This window comes from Grampus griseus, assembly GCF_964374135.1.
Source record: "Grampus griseus genome assembly, chromosome: 12".
Taxonomy (NCBI): domain Eukaryota; kingdom Metazoa; phylum Chordata; class Mammalia; order Artiodactyla; family Delphinidae; genus Grampus; species Grampus griseus.
In genome coordinates this window covers 87,932,189-87,957,174 of record NC_139006.1, presented here as the reverse complement: position 1 = coordinate 87,957,174, position 24,986 = coordinate 87,932,189, and the positions used below count along the sequence as shown (strand labels likewise).

At 39.7% G+C, this 24,986-nt stretch overlaps 1 protein-coding gene across 4 annotated transcripts in view; it reads right to left on the bottom strand.

Annotated features, from left to right (window-relative positions):
• ATP9B (ATPase phospholipid transporting 9B (putative)) overlaps positions 1-24,986 on the bottom strand; it is a 217,414-nt gene that overhangs the window by 154,613 nt on the left and 37,815 nt on the right. For all 4 annotated transcript variants that reach the window (XR_014297509.1, XM_082667371.1, XM_082667370.1 and 1 more), the window contains 2 exons: positions 10,160-10,218; positions 1,866-1,917 (listed from right to left, as the gene is read on the bottom strand). Coding sequence is in view for 3 of the 4 variants with exons in the window: in XM_082667371.1 (XP_082523497.1) it covers positions 1,866-1,917; positions 10,160-10,218 (111 nt within the window). In the remaining variant the exon portion in view is untranslated. The remainder of the gene's footprint in view (positions 1-1,865; positions 1,918-10,159; positions 10,219-24,986) is intronic.

Below are 24,986 nucleotides of genomic sequence, written 5' to 3'. Positions count from 1 at the left end.
GCCGAGGCTGGAAGTGGTACACATGACTTTCAGCCACCCTCCTTCGGCCATACCTCAGGGCATGGCCCCATCTAACTGGACAGGAAAGGGAAATGGACTGGAAAAGTAGTTCTCCAGTCTCCACCCTATGGGCAAAACAAAACCACACATTAAACAGCACACAATAAAGTAAAGGTATCAAGTGTACAGAGGTCACTTGATTATTAGGTGTAACTGAATTCTGCTGTTAATGGCAGCCTCATCTTACGATGTAAGTAATCATAACTACAGTTGGTGAAAAGAGAAAACATTTTTCTTCTCTCTCATGACTTAAAATGTCCTTTTAAAGAAACGCTGTTTAGGAACTTTGCTGGTGGTCCAGTGATTAAGACTCCTCGCTCCCAACACAGGGGGCCCAGGTTCGACCCCTGGTCAGGGAATTAGATCCTGCGTGCCACAACTAAGACCTCGCATGTGGCAATGAAGATCCCGCATGCCGCAAATAAGACCCGGCACAGCCAAATAAATAAATTTTTTTAAAAATACAAAAAAAAACAAAAAACCCCCCACTGTTTGTAAATGGAGAAAAAACTAAATCAACAACTCTAAATTTTAACCATGTCCTTTCTAGAGTTTTCATGCTACAAACAATAATACATATGCCAAGCTTCCCATAAAAATATTGCTCATTTATGCAACAAAGTCAGAAATATAAGGCAGAAGGAACTTTGGATATTACTTGACAAACCTCTCATCATTTTAGAGATGATGAAAATGTACGACCACGTGGCTAGGTCATATAATTAGAAATTGGTCAAAGCAGACTAGATTTTAGGTTTCCTGATTTCCAACCAATGGATTTTTTTTCCTTGACCACATGAGGCTTCCTTCTCATTACCCCTTTTGCACCTTCTTCTTATTGTTTAAAGCTCTGGTCATATAAGTATCATTTTTTCTGTGAAGCCCATTTCAACTCACCTAGGCAAATTGTCTGTTCCCTCCCATTACTCCTACATGTCTTTTATTTATTTATTTGTTTGTATATTTATTTTTGGCGGCATTGGGTCTTCATTGCTGTGCATGGGCTTTCTCTAGTTGTGGCAAGCGGGGGTTACTCTTCGTTGTGGCGCGTGGGCTTCTCATTGTGGTGGCTTCTCTTGTTGCAAAGCACGGGCTCTAGGCACACGGGCTTCAGCAGTTGTGGCATGCAGGCTCAGTAGTTGTGGCTCGCGGGCTCAGTAGTTGTGGCTCGCAGGCTCCAGAGCACAGGCTCAGTAGTTGTGGCGCACGGGCTCAGTTGCTCCGCGGCATGTGGGCTCTTCCCACACCAGGGCTCGAACCCGTGTCCCCTGCATTGGCAGGAGGATTCTTAACCACTACGCCACCAGCAAAGCCCTCCACATGCCTTTTAATATTTATACTATCTATACAATCAGAGTATTGCTAATCGTCAATGTGTGTACTTCCATAAATAAGTAGATCATAAACTCTTTGAAGAGAGCAACTCGGTTTTACTCCCTTTTGTATTCTAAGCAACAGGTAGTGCCTGGCATATAGTAAGTGCTAAATAAATGTTTGCTGAATGAGAAATAAAAGTGCAAATGCAGAATAGCAATCAAGTTTTGAGGAACATCACCATCTATTTGGATATCAAAATGGATTCGAATGAAAACTTTCACTTGATATAGGAAAGGATATTTTTTAAACCAACATATTACACAGTAAAATCATTGTTTTAAACATAAACAGTTAAATGTGATTTAGAAATTAATGAATTCAATATATTATCAAAGAAAAATTCTTACAAGAATAAATTTAACTTTTATCTTTCAAAATGAAAATTAAACTGCCAAAATACCAATCATCAGCAATAAAAATAAAAATACCTGCTTTTTCTGATGTCCTAAGAAATACCATGTCCGATGGAATTCTTTGATTCTGCAGAGTAATATAAAATATTAATTATCTATATGCAAGTCTACAAATTAACACAATTCCATTCCAAAGGAGAAATAGCTCCTAAAAACAACTAAAATAATGTTATATTTCAACTCTATGCTGAAACAATTAACATTCATAATTTGTATAATAAAAATGAATATTTTAACTCATATTTTAGTTAGACCTCGAAGTTTCTTTCCGCATCAATGAACCACGTAAATGGCATTTAGTGATGACCTGAAAACTACTTCATTTCCTGAAAAATGTTAAATATTACCATTTCTGTGGCCTCTGTTGTACCTCAACTCACACGTACAATATAACAGTTACTGCCTTATAAAAAAATGATGGCCTCCCTATCAGACTAATGACCTAGAAAGTGAGGACAGTGTTCTTCCAACACCTAACACAAAACAGAGCATATCGAAAACGAAACACTTAATAAATGTTGAATGAAAGAATAAATGTACAACTGAGCAAACAAAACCCCACAAATTTGAGGAGATATTCTTTTTACAAAGCAGGAAAGGAGAAAAACTCAAAGGTCACTATTCATACATTTATTTAATCACTATTACTAATAATAGTATTAATTAGTATTACTAATAATAATTAGTAATACTAATTAGCATTAATTAGTTGGGAAAGCTATACAAACTAAAAGAAAAATATAATTATAATAAGAATACGTCACATAGTTTCATGAATTATTTATATTCTTTAAGACCTAAGTTAAGATTTATCTACACACAGTAAAGAAATGAACTACTTGTCAGTCAGCAAGCAACAAAAACAAACGTAAGTTGTTAAAGCGGAAAGAAGATATGCTGTAGAACAGAGCTATTTATTTCTAACATTTCTTTAGGCAATTGTTAAGATCTAAAGAACCTTTAGGTGAAGGGGGAAATCACAATGGAAACTAGAAAATATTGTTAATGAAATGGTAATAAAAACTCAACATATCAACATATCATGTGTGTAACACAGCCGAAGTCAGGAAAATGATAAGAGGAAAATATACATGACTAAACTGCATACAACAGAAAAGGGAGGCTAAAAATATACAAAGGACTAAATATCCATTCGAAAGCAGGAAAAGAAAACCCAGCCAATAAATCCCAAAGAAAGTACAAGGATGTAAACAAATATAAGAGCAAAATTAATGACACAGAAAACAAAAACATACATACCAGTAACAAACAGCAAGAAGGTAAATATTTCTTTAAATATGCCCATTTCGGTAATAAGAAAAAACTAGCACTAGAATAAAACTGATAAAAGATGGGCAAGCCTTCTAAACAAAAAACTGTAAAACATTACTGAAAGAAATTAAATGAAGCCTAAGGAAATAGAAAACACCACGTTCTGAAATTAGAATATACAGTACTGCAAAGATGTGAAGTGTGCATATACTGACCTATACATTCAACACAGACCCAATCAAAAGCTTAACATGCTTTTTTGGTGGGAAATGACAAGATATTCCCAATATTTACAGGGAAATGCAAAGGCCAAGAATGGCTAGACAAGTGTGAGAAACAACATGGAGAGCTGTCTGTACACTATAACAAAACTAAATATTAAAATAGAATAATTAAGACAAGATGGTATTCCACTAAGATGGATGATTATATTAATGTAAAAGCAGAGAATCCAGAAGTCGGCCCACACATCCATGGACACCAGATTTATGAGAAAGTTGGCACTGCAGACATCTTTTCAATAAACAGTGCTGAGAAAACTAGATACCCATGGGCAATGAGAAGAGATAATACCTGGCCTCTACTTCAATCGAAACACGAAAATCTATTCCAAACGAATTATACTTCTAAATGTCAAAGTCAGGGACTCCCCTGGTGGCACAGTGGTTAAGAATCCGCCTGCCAATGCAGGGGACACAGGTTCGAGCTCTGGTCCGGGAAGATCCCACATGCTGCAGAGCAACTAAGCCCGTGCACCACAACTACGGAACCTGAGCTCTAGAGGCTGCGAGCCACAACTACTGAGCCCATGTGCCACAACTACTGAAGCCTGGGTGCCTAGAGCCCGTGCTCCACAACAAGAGAAGCCACCGCAGTGAGAAGTCCGCACACCGTGATGAAGAGTAGCCCCCACTCACTGCAACAAAGACCCAACGCAGCCAAAAATAAATAAATAAATAAATTTTTTAAAAATGTCAAAGTCAAAACAATAAAACCTAAAAGATAATACAGAAGAATATTTTCATGACTTTTTGGTAGGAAGAGATTTCTTAAACAAGACTCCTTCCCCCTACTACCACAAATTTAAAAAAAAATTTATTACAGATGAAAAGATTAATAAGGTTGACTTCATTAGAATTTTTCTTTGAATGATAATATATTGAATTCATTAAGCATCTCTGTTCCACAAAGCACACTAGGAAGGAACAGTTATTCACAACATAAAACTAATAAAGGACTCCCATCCAGAGTACTTGAAGGCCTGCAGACTATTAAGAAAGGATAACTCTGAAGAAAAACAGTAAGAGATTCTCACAGGCTTTTCCCAAATGAGAAAAATATCCAAAATCATATGAAAAGGTGTCCGACTTTGTTAGTCTTTACAGAAATGCACATTAAAACCACAACCACTATGTACAATTTGCAAATGGTAAATTTAAAAGGTTGGCAATGCCGAGTGTTGGCAAACATGAAGGAATGGGAACTCTTACTCACTGTCGATCTGAGTATAATTTGATACATCACTTTGCAAAATCATTTGCAGTAAGTACTCAAGTGCAACATACACACTCACCCCCAAATCCAACAAGTCCACTCCTCAGTACACATGCAGCAGCAATGTGTGCACATGTGAGCCAGAAGACGTGGTCAAGTATGACTCAGAGGTATCAACCCTAACAGGCAAAACTTAGAAGCAACCCAAATACCCGCCAACAGTAGAATGGACACAAGGCATACTATGTAACCACAAAATGAATGAACTACAGCTGCACACAACAAAATGAAGACTCTCATAATCAGTATTGGGTCAAAAATAAGCACCCACCCAAACACAGCCCCATCCCACTGAATTTTCTAGGCACCCTTGTTGAAAATCTGTTAACCAGAAATTTAAGGCTTTATTTCTGGACTCTCAATGTTTAATTTATGCCAATTCCATACTGTCCTGATTAATGTTAACTTTGTAGAAAGTTCTGAAATGGAGAAGTGTGAATATGCCAATTTTGTTCACATTTTTAAAAACTGCTTTGGCTATTCTGAATCTCTTGTATTTCCACATGAATTTTAGAATCAGCTTGTCAATTTCTGCAAAGAAGTCAGCTGGGATGTTAAGAGGGACTGCACTGAACCTGTAGGTCAGTTTGGGAGTACTGCCATTTTAACATATGAATACTTCCAATCCATGAACATGGGACGTCGTTCTGTTTATCCAGCTCTTCTTTACTGTGTTTTAACAATGTTTTGTAGTTTTCAAAGTACAAGTTTTGTTCTTTTGTTAAGTTTATTCTTAACCATGATTTTATTTATAAGTATTTTATTCCTTTGATACTATCATACATGGAATTTTTTTCTTAATTTTAGACCACTACCCTTTATTCCCTTATCCTGTTTTATTTTTCTATAAGGCATTAATAAGTAAACTAGAAACTTCAGAATAATTATTGGATATTTTTATTTTTCCCTCCTCTCAAGACTCTGAGCAATATAGGAGCAGGGACCTGTGTTTTCTTAATATGAAATTACCATGGTATAATGTACAGCAGTTTCTTTGACCATGACCTGTTCAGAATATCTGAACTGTTTCTGATTTTTGGCTATCATGAATAATGCAGGTATAAACATTCATGTTCAAGCTTTTGTGCCAATCTAAATTAATATTTACCTGTGATAAAGGTCCAAAAGTTCAACTTCTGGGTCAAATGATAGTTGTATACTCAGTTTTTTAACAGACTGTCTAATGATTTTCCAGAATAGCTGTAACATTTGATATCCCCACATGAATTGCATGTGATCCACTGTCTTCATGTCACTGCCAGCGTTTGTGCTGTCATCAGTTTTCATTGTAGCCATTCTGCTATATGTGTAGTGATATTTCACTGTATTTTCATTTGCATTTCCAGATAACTAATGATGTTGAATAACGTTTCATATGCTTATTTTCTATCTGTATGTCTTCTTTGGCTAAATGTTTATTTTTTTTTTGCCCATTTTCTAATGTGATTATTTTTTTACTGTTGAGTATTTAGCATTTTTACATATTCTAGATACAAATCTTTGTGGATATATGGTTTACAAATACTTTCTCCCAGTCTGTTTTTCCACCATATTCACATGTTCTTTCACAAAGCACAAATTTTTAATTTTAATGATGCAATCTATCAATTTCACCCTTATATGCATTGTGCTTTTGGTGTCAAGTCTACAAACTATTTTCCTACCCTAGATTCTGAATATTTTCTCCTGTTTTATTCTAACAGTTTTACAGTTTTACGTGACATATTTAAGCCCCTGGCCCACTTTCATATCTATCGAAGGTGTGACATTTAGATTATGGTTCATTTTTTACCCATGGATGTCCACTAGTTCCAGCCTGTTTTGTTGAAAGGCTATCCATCCTCCATTTTAATTGCTTTTGCACTTTGTCCAAAATCACTTGAGCATTTTTGGGTGGGTCTATTTCTGGGTTCTCCATTGATGTTTCATTAACTTTGTTTCTACCCTTCTTCTGCCCTATGTTAATTAATATAGTAGGAAGTATGCCTTAACATTAGGAGAGTGACTCTTTTCACTTTATTCTCCTTGTCAAGGTTGTTTTTGCCACGTTAGGGCCTGTGCCTTGCCAAATCAGTTTTAGAAAAATCTTATTTTGTCTTTAAAACCAAAACAAACGAACGAAGAAAAAACTTTGCTGAGATTTTGATACATACATCTGTGTAAGAATTCAGTTACTGTTCAGGTTTCCTTATTAAGCTGGGAGATAATCTTTGGAATTTCTTGCTTCACCTTGCATGCATAAAGGATCATCTGACCTTGACTCTGAACGGTCCTACCCTCCCAATTTCCAGATACATGTCAAACACATACTTCTCCTAGGCTGAATTTGAAACTGGAGAACTAGGAGTTTAAACCTAGACGCAGTGAACACTGAAGGCCGCATCATCCTCTTTCCACTTTCTGTCCCAGGCTGCTGCTCTCCCATGTTCTACGGCTACTGACATCTATAACACTGAGCCAAAGCTGATTAGCATTATTCCTTTAAATACCCATAAAATGAATGTCGATGTACTAATTTTAATTCCATGTTAAGATAAAAAATTACAACTATCCTATAACATAAAATTCACCATGGAAATATCCAAACATTAATTTATAAATAGGAATATGGTCAAATAAAAGAGAAATATGGGCTTCCCTGGTGGCACAGTAGTTGAGAGTCCGCCTGCTGATGCAGGGGACACGGGTTCATGCCCTGGTCCAGGAAGATCCCACATGCTGCGGAGTGGCTGGGCCCGTGAGTCATGGCCGCTGAGCCTGCGCGTTCGGAGCCTGTGCTCCGCAACGGGAGACGCCACAATTGTGAGAGGCCCGCGTACCGCAAAAAAGAAAAAAAAAAGTAGAAGGACAAAGCCATTTGCTACCAGATCTCTGCTATTTCCTTATGATGATTATATCAACTGGCAAGAAAAAAACCTTTTATCACTACAAAAATCACAAAATTGGTTTGACAAATACCATGAACCTACTACTAAAAATTTATCGTTTCCCAGTAGTTACTGGAAACTATGTTATCAAACTTCAGAATACTCAATGTTTTCCAGGGAATTGAAATATATGAAAATGAAAGTACAATTGGCAATATAAAACCTGAATGAGGTAGGTGGTGCCGCCCTATGCTGTGGCAGCAGCGCTTCCTGAAGGCTAGCGAAAACAGTCAGAAGCCTTCCCTCTAGCTCTGCCACCAAACCTTTACATTTCAGAGTAGTGCAGGATACCACACACATGCTCACATATATGTAACACTGGTGCGTCATCCACAACGTGCTATCCACTGGACACTGAAATAACAAACAAACACAAAGAGGTGCAGCTCCACATCAAACGGAAACCTTTACCTGGATGTCTACAGAGGCCTATGTCCCTCACCAATCTTTCTTACTGATGGAGAAGACACCTGTGAGGCCAGAGAGACACTGAAGAGGAACACCCAGACACAGATGTAGATCTCTCTTTCACATCTACCTGTATGACCAATGAGATGGCCAAGAAGGGTGCACCTGTTACTCAGTAAAAATGGGAGGACTGAGGGAAAACAGGAAGGTGAGTGTACTGCTACATCAAACTAAACAGCAAAGGTAAGGGAAAAAAAGGGTAAATAGGAAAGTTAAGGAGGAAATAAGAGATGAAAGAATGAAAAGGCCAAACAGTACTCATCTGATTCACAAAGAGAGATTCTATCCTAACCTTCAACACAACAAACACAGGATATCCTCCTAAAAGTCAAGAGGAAAACAAGAAGTGTTGGGGCATCACTCTGGAGTCTAGGTCTCGGAGACTGTGCAACCCTTCTGCTGGCACTCACACTCTCTCTTTACCCCTCCTGCTGGCAGGCCGGTGGTGGGCTGCCCGGTGGAGAGGCCCATGTGTCCAGCAATGAGCGTGGCCACAGGCCTAAAGCTCGTAGAACTGAGGCCCTGCGTCCAAAGAGGCACCAAGTCCTGCCAACAACCCCAAGAGTGAGACTGGCATCAGCTCCACCCCCGTGGAACTTGGAGGCGATGGCTACTGGGCTGACACCTTGACACAACTTGACTGAGAGCCTTAAGGGGGACCCAGAGCCAGGAGATGCAGCTAGGCTGCATCCAGATTCCTGACCACAGAAACCTGAGAAAACAAAGGTTGCTGTTTCTTAAAAATTGCATCAAAATTTATATGACTAACATATGGCTCAGCCATCCCTCTTGTCAGCATTTATCCTATAGAGTCCTGCAAGGATGTGTGTACCAGAATGTTCATCATAGCACTTCTCAGAGCAGAAAAGAGAAACCATCCAAAATCTAACAATGGATCAAAAGTTAGTAACTTACAGTATCCATATAACTGAATACTACGTAAATAAGCTGCAAATCAGTATGTTTAATTTTCTCCTTTCCGTAAAATCCGACAAACACAGCCCGAAGCGTTCTCTGCGTATGGATTTTTACTGCAGTGAGATGAAGACCGCTTCCCTCCTGAGGAGAAGGCTCTCACTCAACCTCCCCACGGGCAGCTCAGGATGGGCATGTTCCCATGGGTCCCCATGTGGCTATCAGCTGGTACCAGGGGCTCACACTCCTCTGTAAGAGGCCTTATGAAAACCTCTCATTCTATATTTTTTAAAATGTTGTTCTAGAGCCTTAAAAAAGGAAAAACAAAAAGACTATGCCCTCAGTCACTGTTACTCAGGAAGGCTGTGCGGGCAGAAACGCTTCTCCGCAAAGGCAGACAGCCCAGGCCTCCAGACTCCGGGCCAGTAGCGGCCTGCCAACAGCCACCTCTGACCACTGTGGGGTTTTTAAAATGGCTTCTTCCTACATTGACCTAAACTTTTTCTTTCTAATCCTCTTGTTTCCATTTACCTTTCCCTCGTTAAGTTGTTTTTTTTGTTTGTTTGTTTGGGGTTTTTTTGCGGTACGCGGGTCTCTCACTGTTGTGGCCTCTCCCGTTACGGAGCACAGGCTCTGGACGCGCAGGCTCAGCGGCCATGGCTCACAGGCCCAGCCGCTCCGCGGCATGTGGGATCTTCCCGGACCGGGGCACGAACCTGTGTCCCCTGCATCGGCAGGCGGACTCTCAACCACTGCGCCACCAGCGAAGCCCCCTCGTTAAGTTTTTAAGCCATAAGAATTAATATCCAATAATTACATATATATATCTGTCTATAAAAAGAAGCTCTAGAAACTGAAACATTATAAATAGGTTCTAACTAATATAATTCTTTGGTCAAAAGATATAATTCTGATAATGCAACAATAAACAGTTAACATGTCTTATTTTAGACAAAATATGACTACCTACACAGACTGAAACATAATTTAGCAAAACAGACTACACAGAAACCTGTATTTTTTTCTTCACATATATCAAACCTTACACAAAGATGTTAAGATTTAAAATACATGTCTCAAACAATTTCCTTCAGATTCAAAAGTTACTTGCAATCAGGCTAAATGTTCATAACTGGCATATACATGTCTAAAAGATATTAAAAATGCATCAACCTTTTCCACTATGATGAGGTCTCCAACTTGTATGTCTGAACTCTTAACTTGCACTTTACCTTAAAAAAAAGAAGAAGTATAATCAACTCAAGGAAATAATAGCACATCAGAGTTAAACTTTCAGTTGATAAATAATACTTTAGAAATAACTTTGGGAGAAAAAAATAACACTTTAGAAATTTATCTATACTTATACTTTCAAAATAAATTTATTTCAGATAGACACAGTCGCTGAAAATTTACTTCTCCTAGTGAACTCCCGAATACAATTAACTATCCCCCAATAAAAGACGTGCGAGAGTGGGGAAGAGGATTCCATCTGCAAAGTTCTTCCCACATCTGCCATTATTTCAGGTCTGAGTCAAGTTACGGATGATCAAAAATATCACTAAATAAAATAATCTGATGACTGAAGCTGAGTAACATGTAGATGTAAAATCCTTACATTAATGTTTTGGAGGCACTGATTGGCACATAACTGACAGAAAAAAGAAACGAAGAAAATTACATGTAAAACCACCCTCCACTAGTAGCTTTACAGACACAGGTCAGGACTGAAAACTAAGGTCTAGAGATTTCCACAAAATGTGATGCTTCCACATGGTATACTGTGTAAATTCTTGAACTGTCTCTCTAGTATCTAGTGCACTGTAATCATTTACAAAATCTAACACACAACATCTACATCATGTTAGTGCCACAGAGAGGAGGTGAGAAGCTGGCATGGACAATGGGAGACACCGTCCTGAAGCAGCAACAAGACTTGGGTCCGTTCTCGCTCCCTGTGTCTCCTCCCGCCCTGCCTCCCTTCGCCCCTCTGTTTCTCTCCCTCCTTCCCTCTCTCCCCACCTCCCTATCTTGGTCTCCCTCCCTCTGTCCATCTCCCTTTTGAAACCAGCAACAGCCTTATGGATCTGCCTTTACATTTTTGTAACTACTGTTTTGACATGGGAAAAGGTCCACTTCTTTTACATTCAGTTTATTCTGAAAGCTAACAGAACAAGAGCTAAGTTCATATTACATTATCAAATACTAACATTACCAGTCATTACACTGACTTTTAGACCAATTCAACTTATTATAAAGCCTTATTTCCTAAATACCTCTTAAAGCAGCTGAGTTTCAATAGAACCATACCAGTTCCTAACAATTTGTTTTGAGGATATCAAAACGTTTTGTAAGTATTATATTTTTGCTGTTATATTTTTCCATGTTCCTCAATTATACAATAAATACATAAGGGCTGGAGTAACTTTTCAGGGGGGAGATGAAGCTACTTTTTATTCATATTATAAAATAGCAAAGTTCTTTAGAATTGCATGTGAAGCAAATCTTACGATATTTTCGTAAGTGATAAGTATACATCAATTAGTAGCCAAAAAACATACTTGCAAAAGAATGTCTACTTTAAATCTTTTTTTTCAGTTGGTCACTTCAAGCTTCAGGTCTGTACTCCCACTATTATGTTTTTTATAGCTAAGCATCAGGCAGTAAAGACATATTACTTATCTCATACTCCCTGAGTATTAACTCAGCAGAATTCCTGTCTTATCATTTAATTTTATTTTCTCTCCTACTCTCCAATCCACTTTTCCTTCCTTCTGCTTTTTTACATTTTAATAGACACATTTAAAAAAGAGAGAAAAAGAAATGGTTGCAGTCATAAGATGTAGTAAATAATTTTAAACTATTTTGAAACAAAGAAAACGCATCCTTTTTTGACTCCTTAATCAAGACCTTACATTTCTGAGAGATTTATTATTCTCTCACATGGTAATAGACACAATTTATATTTAATAGCCTTTAATTTTTAAGGCATTAATTGTGATCACTATTCATTTCTATGGAACTTACTAGCAATTATATGTTTAAGTAAAACAGTTTATGGTAAAACGCACTGTTGAAAGTCCTCAACTCTTACACAATATTACAACATGAACAAAATACGAGAAGGCTAAACACAGCACAGTGTCAAAGCAGTATGATAATCTGCCTCACTTATCTGTTCAAAGTACACATGTCTAAATTTTGAAGAATTGGTCAAATTGTTCAACAGTTCTGAATTCTCTAATAATTCTGATCTTGTGTTCAAGGGACTGCCTGCACTTCCTTTACAGCCTTTGTCACGTGAACTCACGGACTTCTTCTCTGTTCTCTTTCCCAAAGAACAGCGAAGGCATCGGACAGAAAAGATGGAGGAAAGCCACCCACTCCCCGTGCACCTGTCCAGCACTGACAGCCCAGCATCATGACCTTCCGCAGCCTAATCTGCAGAGTCCACGCCTCCACTAATGGTTTGATTTCTGGCCACCCTTTGTGAGCTGAACGGATAGCTGATCCTAGCTAGCAACATACTAATATCAGAGTTGGAAGAGACTGGTAACAAGAGATATTCCTTAAGTTTTACAAGTCACAGCACATAGAAGACACACAACGGCCACCTGCTCTCACAAACCAATGGAACCATCAACAACACAAAGTGTTTATTGAATGAGCATTTAAAATTTAGTAACTTCAGAGCTCCATTTGATAGAAGCAAGTTCTAAATAGAGTAACAAAGATACTTCAATGTGTACACCAGTATTTAAACCTAATGACAGTTTTCCTTAAAAATATCCTACTCCATTTACTGTCAAGTACATACTCAGGAAGTCGTACCTTACCAGCCTTTTTCTTTTGATGAAACAGTGAATAGTGACTATTACCAAGTAAGGTAACAGCAGTCCTTTCCTCTCTCTAAACTACTGCAGGTAAATCCTTCCATTAAATCCTTCTTCTAGCAATAAACGTTCCCTGCCACTATGCCTCAACAGTATGATGGCTTATGTGTGCCTTATCACGGGAGGCAAGCATTTAGCTCACTTGCCCCATGAACCAAGTTTTATTGGCTCCTCCGAAGAGAGATCAAAAATCACTCCAAGAACCACTCTTCTTCCTGCAGAGTGTCTAACCACGCGCCCTGTCTACCACTCTCATTGCCACTCGTCAGCATCACCTGTAGAAACAAGACACAACTAAATGGTCGCCACTGTTATTATTTTCCAAATTCAGCATAATTCCAAACGAACTAGTTGAAAAATTAAGGATTATGTTCATCCTCACCCCAAACCCTCCATTACTGGACAATTACTTAGAAGATAATCAAATTTGCAGCATGTATACACATTCTTCACAGCTGATCTCAAATTAACTTTCCGGCTTTACCTACTATTTCCCTTTGCTCCTGCTCTATGTTAGTCTGGCACCTTATCCGACAACCGTGTAAGGCCCTTGCTTATTCTTACAGGTTCCCTGCACTTGCTGCTCCTTTTGACTGAAATCCCTCCCTCCCCAGACCTCCTTAATTGCACAGCAAATATAACCCCATGAAGCCTTCTGTAACCTGTATAAGCATCAGCAGGATTTTATACACACTGCTACACAATGTGCTTAAAATGCTATAGTGCTATAAATATTCAAACACCTGAGTGTCTACCAAATTTCAGATCCTGTGCACTTTTAGGACATTTAGTTTGTTCTTCGCAAATGCATATCCAAACTTAACCCATTTTAAAAGAACAGGAGTTGATAACCATTCTACCCCTAATCAGTTAAAACGGGTCAAATGCCGGAATGGATTAAAGAGAGCATAACCATAAACACCACATCTAACTAGACACAGACATTACCAAATAAGGATGAAAAGGTATTAATTACTTATTTCCCAACAAAACACACACAAGGAGATAAGAGTGACAAATAATTAAGCAACTTTTTAAAAAAGCATTGATCGCATATAAGGAGCCCTCTAGAAGGTCACTTCGGATTAACACGTATTGCTTCCTGGGCAGACCACCACCCGTGAAATTGGCCAGTTACTGGGCTTGTCTTCATTATTTGGGTGGGAATGGCATTCTCCCCCAACTCTCTCACCATTTTAAGTGGGTGTGGAGGTAGGAGCCTAACTTAAAACAGATTATGAAGCAAAGTGGGTAGTTGGGAAATAAGTTTTATACTATACTATATTATATCACATCGTATTATATTAAGAGAGAGACCTATACTCTGAAAAAAACCCAAAATATTGCTGAGAGAAATTTTAAAACACCTAAATAAAGGAAGAGATATACCTCATTCATGGATCAGAAGACTTAATACTATTAAAAAGTCAATTCTCCCCCTAATTTATCTATAGATTCAATGCAATCCCAATCAAAATCCCAGCAGGCTTTATTTTTTCTTTTTTTGCAGTACGCGGGCCTCTCACTGTTGTGGCCTCTCCCGTTGCGGAGCACAGGCTCCGGACGCGCAAGCTCAGTGGCCATGGCTCACGGGCCCAGCCGCTCCGCGGCATGTGGGATCTTCCCAGACCGGGGCACGAACCCGTGTCCCCTGCGTTGGCAGGCGGACTCTCAACCACTGCGCCACCAGGGAAGCCCTCAGCAGGCTTTTTTTTAATAGAAATTAACAAACTGATTCTAAAAGTCACATGGAGGGACTTCCCTGGTGGCGCAGTGGCTAAGAGTCTGCCTGCCCTGCCGGTGCAGGGGACACAGGTTCGAGCCCTGGTCCCGGAAGACCCTGCATGCTGCGGAGCAACTAAGCCCGTGCGCCACGACTACTGAGCCTGCACTCTGGGGCCCGCGAGCCACAGCTACTGAGCCCATGTGCCACAACTATTGAAGCCCGCACGCCTAGAGCCCATGCTCCACAACAGGAGAGGACACCGCAATGGAAAGCCTGCGCACCACAGTGAGGAGTAGCCCCCGCTCACCGCAACTAGAGAAAGCCCACATGTGGCAACAAAGACCCAACGCAGCCAAAAATAATAAATAAATAAATAAATTTATAAAAGTCACATGGAAATACAAAGGATCTAGTCTAGCCAAAACAACTCTAAAAAGGAAAAACAAACTTGGAGGGCAAACGCTACTGCTTTCAAGAATTATTATGAAACAACAGTAATGAAAAGACCATTGTTTTAGCATAAAAGAGACAAATAGATCAACAGAGTGAAAAGAGAGTCTAGAAATAAACCCACACATGAAAGACAACTAATTGTTGACAGAAGTGTAAGCCAATGTGGTGGTAAAGGGATCACTTTTTCAAAAACTGGTGCTAGAAACAACAACACGCACACCTTGTACCAATACAAAACTTTACTCAAAAGACCTGTCATATAATGCAAATCCTAAAACTAAAAAACCTCTAGAAGAAGAAACATCAGAGAAATAAATGTAACAGAAAATCTTTGTGAACTTGAGTTTAGGCAAAGAGTTCTCAGATAGGACACCAAAAGCACAATCATAAAAGAAAAAACTGATACATTGGACTTCATCAACTAGAACATCAAAGGGGCAAGGAACAGCACAAAGGTGTAAGATCAATGAACTGGCGGTTGAAAAATAGCCGGAGGAAGGTGCAAGAGGGAATAAGCTACAAAGATAGGAAGGACTCTAATTCCAGGTCAAGTGGCCCCAAGATTACGGGAGAAAAATAGCAAACATTTAGGAGAGTTGCAGGGGAAGCAGGACCCTCACAGAAGAGCCACATTTTAATGAAAGCAAGAAGGCACATTCAGAGGAGTCTGATGATGGAAAGGTTCAGGTGATGAAGAAACCAGAATTCCAAAGGCACAGTGAAAAAAGGGCAATGCTAAGAATGAAGATGTACAGAATCTCGTGGTGATTAAAACGCAGAAGATGAAGAGTGATTTTAAAGTCTGAGACACGAACCAAGATGAAGGTCCCGTGAGGCTAGTCCTGGGGTACACAGGCCGAGACTGCGCTCAGGCTGAGAGGCCCGGGGAGCCCAGGACCCCATCTTGACCCCGGCTGAAGCTGGGCAGGGCACAGGCTTCCCCTTGACCTCGGCTGACGAAGTTGAGGGTGCCAGAGGAAGTCAGGATTAACTCAAGGGCACGTGGACACCCTTCCCCCAGTACAGGCCAGGGACATAAGTGGGAACAAAATGGGTAGCTTATATTCTAGCAATATTAAGTAAGGTAGAGTGAAATAAAATATAACAACAAATGGACTGTATAATTACAGCCTAGGAAATAAGAAAAATAAAAGAAATACTACAGCCTGGGGGTAAGAATTATAAAGCATCTTGCCAAAAGTAACCAATTTTTACTCTTAAACATTTACTAGCAATAACCAAGGTATCATTTAATAACATTCCTAAGCAACAACAAAAAAATTAAGATACTCAAATTAAACACAATCAATTCTTTTTCCTCTACTATCAGTACAAAAAGAGCTGGAATAGCTTTGGGAGGAATACTGGAATAATGAAATACTACATTACCATAAGAAATATTTAAAGATAAAACACTGAATGTTATTCACCGGATAAACTATATTAGCCTCTCACTGGCTAAGGGAGTCCAAGCTATCTATGCAAGTTGCCAAGGGAGACTCCAGGGGCTGTCAGAGGAGGCTATCAGGCAGGCTTTACAGCCAGCCAGTGCACGTGCTTTTGCCTAAAGCTATATGCAGAACCTAACACTGAAATAAGTATCAACAGTAATTCACTGCATTCACCAGATAAAAGATTTTGCAGAAAATCACAACAGTTTGAAAATTTTAATAAGTATCTCAAACGTTAGATATTTTACCAACTAACAGATACAAATAGAAATTATATGGTATCAATAAAGAGAGGACACACTCCAAAGTGTTCATTAAGCCCTCTGCTGTTTGCATAAAAGAAATTTCTAACCTTTGTTTCCTATAGTTACACAGGCTTCTTAAATATCTATCAAAGGTGAAGATACAAAGTATTGTTAATATGAATGGTTCGTAATTAACAAGTTCTAAGACTCTCAATCACTAAAATCAGAAACAGTACAAAAAAAGCAGTCTCCCTCTACCATGGACTCACCCCATGGACAAACCCCAAGTGTCCTACCTGAGTGTGTACGGTCATGTTACTATGGAGAGAGATGTGAGCAAACCCAGGTCAAGACAGTCCCTGGTCTCTCTTTTCCTCTAACGTTTACATAACCCACATGACAGTGGTTTACTTCTCAATCCACCTAAGTGTGGAGACTTGGAGACAGTGAAGAAATCCACAGATGGAGGTGGCAAGACAGCTGTGAGGCTGCTGGAGGGCCAGGGGCCACTGGCCTAAGTCACGAGCAGACAGAAAGTTCCCCAGGACTCTTATATTTAGAGCGTTTCATGCTTCTCAGAGAACACAAGAAAAAAATGAAAATAACTGGTGGAGGGAGGGGAGGAGGGAGGAACGGAGAGGTTTCCCAAGATACCAGAATGTACTGTAAAGGAACATTTAAAACTGGTATGAGACTGGCATGGAAATTTGGATGAATCAGTGGAAGAGCACAGAAACTAGAGGAAAGGACCAAAACAAATCTAACATATTTCTCAAAGATCTGAGAGAAGTTAGTAACTTGAATAACTGGTTTTAAAGTAACTAACTGACCATTTGAGAAAAAAAATGTCAGATCCCTTCTCCATACAATACATACTTTTACACGTAAAACTGCAAATGGGGTAAAAATTCAAGTACAGGGCTTCCCTGGTGGCGCAGTGGTTGAGAGTCCACCTGCCGATGCAGGGGACACGGGTTCATGCCCCGGTCCGGGAAGATCCCACATGCCGCCGAGCGGCTGGGCCCGTGAGCCATGGCCGCTGAGCCTGTGCATCCAGAGCCTGTGCTCTGCAATGGGAGAGGCCGCAACAGTGAGAGGCCCATATACTGCAAAAAAAAAAAAAAAAAATTCAAGTACAAAAAATGAAAACACAGAAATACTGTAAGGAAATTAAAATAGTCACTTAGGGGCTTCCCTGGTGGTGCAGTGGTTGAGAATCCGCCTGCCAATGCAGGGGACACGGGTTCAATCCCTGGTCCGGGAAGATCCCACATGCCACAGAGCAACTAAGCCCGTGCGCCACAACTAGTGACCCTGTGCTCCAGAGCCCGCGAGCCACAACTACTGAGCCCACGTGCCGCAACTACTGAAGCCCGCGCGCCTAGAACCCGAGCTCCACAATGAGAGAAGCCACCGCAATGAGAAGCCCACGCACTGTAACGAAGAGTAGCCCCCGCTCGCCACAACTAGAGAAAGCCTGCGCACAGCAACGAAGACCCAACACAGCCATAACTAAATAAATAAAATAAATATTTTTTTTAATTAAAAGAAATAAAATAGTCACTTATAATATATTGGTATTGAATGGACTTCCTATGATGGAGGTAAAAACCACAAAGGAAAAGGATCAGAAGATATGCCTACATGAAAAATGTAAATTTATCTACATCTTAAAAAAAATGAAAAAATTAATCAAACAAGATAAAAGTATTTCCCACATGTGATAAATTTATCTTAGTAGAGAAATTATAAGATAAAGATGAACATAGGAACAACGGCGGAATAAACTTCCATAAAGGATAAGAAACGAACAGTGAAGTGCTAAAAGATAAATAGCAAGAAAACACAATGAGAGCATTTTTCACCAAACTGGAAATTTAAAAAAACGTGTGGCTGGGAGTTCAGTCATTAAAGGTAACCAGCAGTCATTAAAGGTAACTACTGATGCCAGTCACTAGAGGGAAGCAGAGGATGCTACCAGCACCCAGACATATACGAAACGCCCATCTGTGTGAGAAGGTACCCTGTGCAAGCAAGTATTTTTTAAAGTTATGTTTCATGGGTTCCAGGCCCTAATCTCCAAACAATGCAATAAAAAATGTTAAATGCTTAATATCATGAAGAAATGAATTCATACAGGTCCTCTTAGGGTGACCTAAGAAAAAATACCAGTTATGCAGATAATGAGTATGTACATCCACTCTTGCCTATCTATCCAGTCCTGAGGATACGTGTCCACCATGATACAGCCACAGAGAACCAAACAAATGAGGGAGTGTATGTAAAGTGTTTGTGCCTGACATATAGTAATGGATTGATAAATGTTACTTAGAGTAAAAATGCAATAGTGTATGCTGAATATTCTGGAATGAGCATTGGAAGAGGGTATTTTAAAACGCTGCTCAGATCACAGACAAGAAAGATGACTTAGTGAAAGCGACATATTGCATAGACAATATGTAAAAGGCACTAACGAGGGATTTTAAAATCTCTTGATTTTCAAGGAATGATTATTACTGACAAATGGAGTCAATTTCACTAAAAGATGACAAAATTTCATTCGACATTCCATAAAAATCTTTTTAACGTAAAAAAAACAGAGTAAGAATGTTAACAAGTGTGGGACAACACAGTGTTGATAATATGAATCAAAGATGCTAAAATACACAGGAATAAAGAATTTCTATACTCTGCACAGATAAGCTTCCTTTTTGGCAAGGAAACTGGACCACAAGAGACATGTAAATGCAAATGTTCTCTCTCACATTCTCTCAAACACACACACACACACACACACACACGAATACGCAAACACGAGTACTTTACATAAGGCTCAAGTCACAGACATTTTTCTCTCTCTCCTATGTTTGAATACTTGAAAACATGTTAAACGACAAAACGCCAGAACTAGTAAAAGAAATAACTAAGGGACTTCCCTGGTGGTGCACTGGTTAAGAATCCGCCTGCCAATGCAGGGAACACAGGTTCGATCCCTGGTCCAGGAAGATCCCACATGCTGCGGAGCAAATAAGCCCGTGCACCACAACTACTGAGCCTGCGCTCTAGAGCCCACGAGCCACTACTGAAGCCTGCGAGCCTAGAGCCCGTGCTCCACAACAAGAGAAGCCACCGCAATGAGAAGTCCCCGCTCGCCCACCGCAACTAGAGAAAGCCCGCGTGCAGCAATGAAGACCCAATGCAGCCAAAAATAAATAAATAAAAATAAATAAATTTATTAAAAAATAAAAAAGAAATAACTAAGATATACTGGAAAACAATCATCACGAGCTGTATGAAGGACCCAGCAGCACAAAATTAATTCAAGTTTCATTTCTAAATATCAAGTTCCATGTTAGCTTTAGGTTTAAATTTGGGAAATACACTAATAGTGGTTGACATAACTTAGCCCTGCTGAGATCCGGCGGCTGATGAAAACACAAATAAACGAAGACTTCTGAATTGATCCTATCTGCTAGAATACTGACTGCATGAGCTCTTTAAAAAGCTTAGTTCAGGACTTATCCATATTTGAATCTCATCAAGTTATCACGGTACCCAACACATAGTGGGTACTTAGTAAATATCTGTGGAAATGAATTGTGAACTAGCCATCTGGATGATTACAAACAAGGTACACAATCTATACATGACTCCCTAGCAACAAGGGAAAAAAACAGCATTGTTTCCAAGAAGCCAAAAGTAGAATGGCCACACAATTCCAACTCTTCGCAAAAGCTGCCCAGAAGTAGGAAAATCTACGTTATTTTCTCTTCCTTGCCTCTGCCTCTGGTGCTGTTCACTAGGAGACAATGAATAGCAGAAGTAGTCATAAAGAGAAAGGAAGGAAGCTAGCAGCAACAGGTATGGAAAATTCCCACGCAAGAAAAGCAGCTTATCAGGCAATGAAATAAAGAGCAAACTAAAAATCCTTCGGTGCTCACTAAGGTCATATGCCAGAGTTAAAATATCCTCTGCTTCCAAACACAGCACCTTCAAGTCGTTAGCATATTTAACAGTGGAAGTGGCTTTCCTTTTCAAAAGAAAAAAATAACAACACAGAACATTTTCTCAATTTATTTCTACAAGAACGTGCTTGAGAACTCTAAATATAAAAAGTTCACATGCTGTAAAATGATACAACAAACTACAATAAATCACAGAAAGCAATCAATGCCATTCCAAAAATAAATTTTAAACTACACTCAATAATAAGCATACACATGCACTTTCTATATACTAAGTTTTACTTATCAGTCATTTACATCAGAATAACCAGCCACAAAGCAATGTGCCACAGCTGAAAGAACACTGAATTTGAGGTCAGAGGGTCCAGGTTCAAATACGAACTCTGCCAAGAAGGATGGCAACTTCGGGCAAATTATTTAGCATGAGTTTCAGGCTTCTCATTGTCACTGGAGACCACACCAGCCACCCCTGGGCGGTGGTTATGTGAATGAGCACAGGGAAAGTGCTCTGACACACACGGAAGTCCAAAAGAGCAGCTGTCGCTACCGACATCTATCTACATGGGAAATGTCCATTTCTCAGATCACAGGCAATGAGGACCGATTTTTTTTAAAAACGTGAATTTTCACTTGCATTTGAATTGAAACCACTGAAATTGTTTTTAGAGTATTTTGAATTCAAATATTACAGAATTGTAAAAGACATACACCAGTCTGTCTTCCTCATCATTTTATACTATTTTAGGTGAAAATGACATAAAGTCAGCCACTTTAAGGTAAATGATTCTCGGCACTTAGTACATTCACAGTATTGTGCAACCAACTCTATCAAGTTCCAAAACGTGTTCATCACCACAGAAGAACCTCATACCCATTAAGCAGCTGCCGTTCCCTACTCCCCCAGGCCACGGCAACCACAATCTGCATTCTTTATCTATTAACTTACCTCTTCTGCTATTTCAAAAGAATGACGTCATACAATATATGACCTTTAGTGTCTGGCTTCTCTTACAAAGCATAGTATTTTCAGGGTTCATTCACATTCTATCATGTATCAGCATTTCAGTAACTGTTACAGCTAAATAATATCCCAATATCCCGATGTATGAAGAGACCATAATTTGTTTATCCATCCACCCACTGATGGACATCTGGACCGTCATCACCACCTTTTGGCAATTGTATACAGTGCAGTGATAACATGGGTATATGTGTATTTGTGTTTGAGTTCCTATTTTTAATTCTAAATTTATCTGGGAATATCTTAATTTCGCCTTCATTTTTGAGTGACAGTTTTACTAGCATAGAATTTTCTGTTGACGGTTTCTCCTTTCCCAATTTTAAAAACATCACCCCACTTCCCCCTGGCCTCTAAGGTTTCTGATGAGAAGTCTGCAGATGGCTCCTCACCTCACTGAGGACCCCCTGCATGTGCTAAGCCGCCTCTCTTGCCGTTTGCAGGGTGTGCTCTTGGTCCTGGGGTTTCAACTGTCTGATGGTAATGTGTCTTAGTGTGGATCTCTGCATTTATCCTTCTGGGGTTCAGTGCACTTCCTGAATGTGTAGATTTGCGTCTTTTCTCAAATTCGGGGAGTTAATGGCCATTATCCTTTCAAGTATTCTCTCTGTGCTCTCTCTCTCCTCTCCTTCTGAGACGCCCATCACGTGTACCTTAGTACACTTGATGCTACCCCACAAGTCTCTTAGGATCTGTTTATTTTTCTTCATTCTACTTCTTGCTCCTCAGACTGGATAATTTCAAGTGATCTAGGTTCAAGTTCACTGATTCTTTCTTCTGCCTGCTCAAATCTGCTACTGAAACTCTCTAGTGAGTTTCTCTCTTCATCTACTGTACTTTTCAGCACCAGAATTTCTTGCTTCTTTTTTTAAAACTTACATACCTTTACTGATATTCTCCATTTGTTAACATCTCATTCTGGTATCTTTTAGCAATTTGTCCATTGTTTGCCTTAGTTTCCTGAGCATATCTGAGGCGGATGACGTGGTGTTTGTCTAGTAAGTCCAATGTCTGGGCTTCCTCAGAGACAGCTTTTGTTAATTTCTTCTGTGAATGGGCTACACTGTCTTTGCATGCTTTGTAATTTTTTGTGGAAAACTAGACATTTTGAGTATTATAATCTGGTAACCCAGGAAATGAGCTGTCTCCCCCGTCTTCTGGATTTGTCTTGCTGCTTGGTGTATGCTATAGCCATGCATATTTAGCGACTTTTCTAAACTATTTTTGTGAAGCATGTATTCTTTGTCACATATGGTGACAAAGAGGGGAGAGGGAAGGAGGGAGGGAAGACGACAGAAAGGAAGAACAGCCTCTTCCGCCTTTGCAGACTGTGGCTCTGTGCTGGGCACCCTGTCGCTTAGTCCGGCTGTTTATAGCTCTGCCTCAGCCTTCACTTCCGCCTGTCCTGAGCCAAGAAACTGGTCAGAAGCAAAAGACCTTCTCAGGCCTTTTCTGAGCTTGCATCCGGCTCTGGCCTTGAATGTAGCTTTCAAAATTCCCCGAGCAAACAGGGGCACTTTGGATTCTCTCGCATCTTTTCCTGCCTGGAAGTGACACTCTCGTGTGTGAACCCCAACTAATCTTTGCCCGGCGACTCCGGCTGTACCCGAGTCTGACACAAGGAGAAACGCCTGCAGCTTTTCAGCCTTCCTGCCCTGAACTCCAAGTTAGGTGAAAGACAGGCGAGTGAACTGGGTCAGTCCTTCAAGTAGCCCCCAGACAGGTTAGACAGACAGACACAAAGCTTTGCAAGCTCGTCCTGCTCTGTGCCCTCCAGGGCCGGGTCCAGAGCCCAGACTGGGAACATGGCTGCTGCTATCTTCCCGGCGGTTGTCATGACACGGAGGGGGTGGAGCAAAGGCAGGTGAAAATATTAAAAGGCTTTCCTACGATTTTTAGGAGGCCTCTTCCTGGATGCTGTAAAGTTTGACTGTTTCCAGAGTTTTGACGAAGTTAGCTCTGCCACGTTCTGCTTGATTTGTGGAGCTGCGTACTCTGTCATTTTTGCTGACATCACCGCACCATTTATTTGTGAATGATACAATTAGTGCCCAGAAACAAATCTCTGCTCAGCCCAAATTCCACAATACAAAACAATTTAAAACATAAGCCAGGACCTATACTGTATTCCAAAATAGACAAACCAAAGTTACACCTAATTTACCTGGCCATTCTGAGGACTCTTTTCCCCAAAGCTAAAGCTTACCTTATTTTCTACAACACACCTTTCCTCTACCATGCCAATACTTTATGCATTAAAGCTTTTTAATAATTAATTTTTCAATTCAATTGAGAAAGAACAGTCTTTTCAACAAATGATACTGGGGCAACTTGGTGTTCACATGCAAAAGGATGAGAAGCCACATCACATACAAAATACAAAATGAAAATGGGTCACAGACCTGAATGTAAGAGCTAAAACTATAAAACCCCTAGAAGAAAATACAGAAGTAAATCGTTGTAACTTTGGGTTGCAAACTGTTCCTTAGATACAACCCCAAAACATAAGCGACAAAAAGAAAAAAACAGATGAACTCGGACTCATGAAAATTAAAAACTTTTGTGTATCAGGGGACACCATCAAGAAAGAAAAAATACAACCCACAGAATGAGACAATACAGTTCCAAATCACATATATCTAACATGGGACTTAAATCCAGAATATAGAAAGAACTCCTACAGCTCAACAATTAAAACAGATAACTCAGTTTAAAAGCAGGCAAAGAATGTGAATAAACATTTCTCCAGAGAAGATATACTAATGGCCAGAAAGCACATGAAAAGACATTTCACATCATTAGTCATTAGGGAAATGCAAACCGAAGCCACAGTGAGATACCACCTCACACCCACGAGGATGGCTACAGTCAAAAAGAGAGACAAGTGTTGTTGAAGATGTGGAGAAACTGGAACCCTCTCACATTGCTGGTGGAAACGTAAAACGGTGCAGCCAATTACGAAAATAGTTTGGCAATTCCTCAAAAACATTACCGTGCAATCCAGTAATTTCATGCCTAGGTATATATACAAAAGAAATAAAAACAATGTTCACACAAAACTTGTACACAAATGTTCACAGCAGCATTATTTATAATGGCCTAAAAGTGGAAACAACCCAAATGTCCATCCATATGATATATCATACAGTAGAATATCACCTGGCAACAAGACGCTAAGTACTGGTATGTGCTGCAACATGAATGCACCTTTAAAACATGATGCCAAGTGTCAGAAAACAGTGACAACAG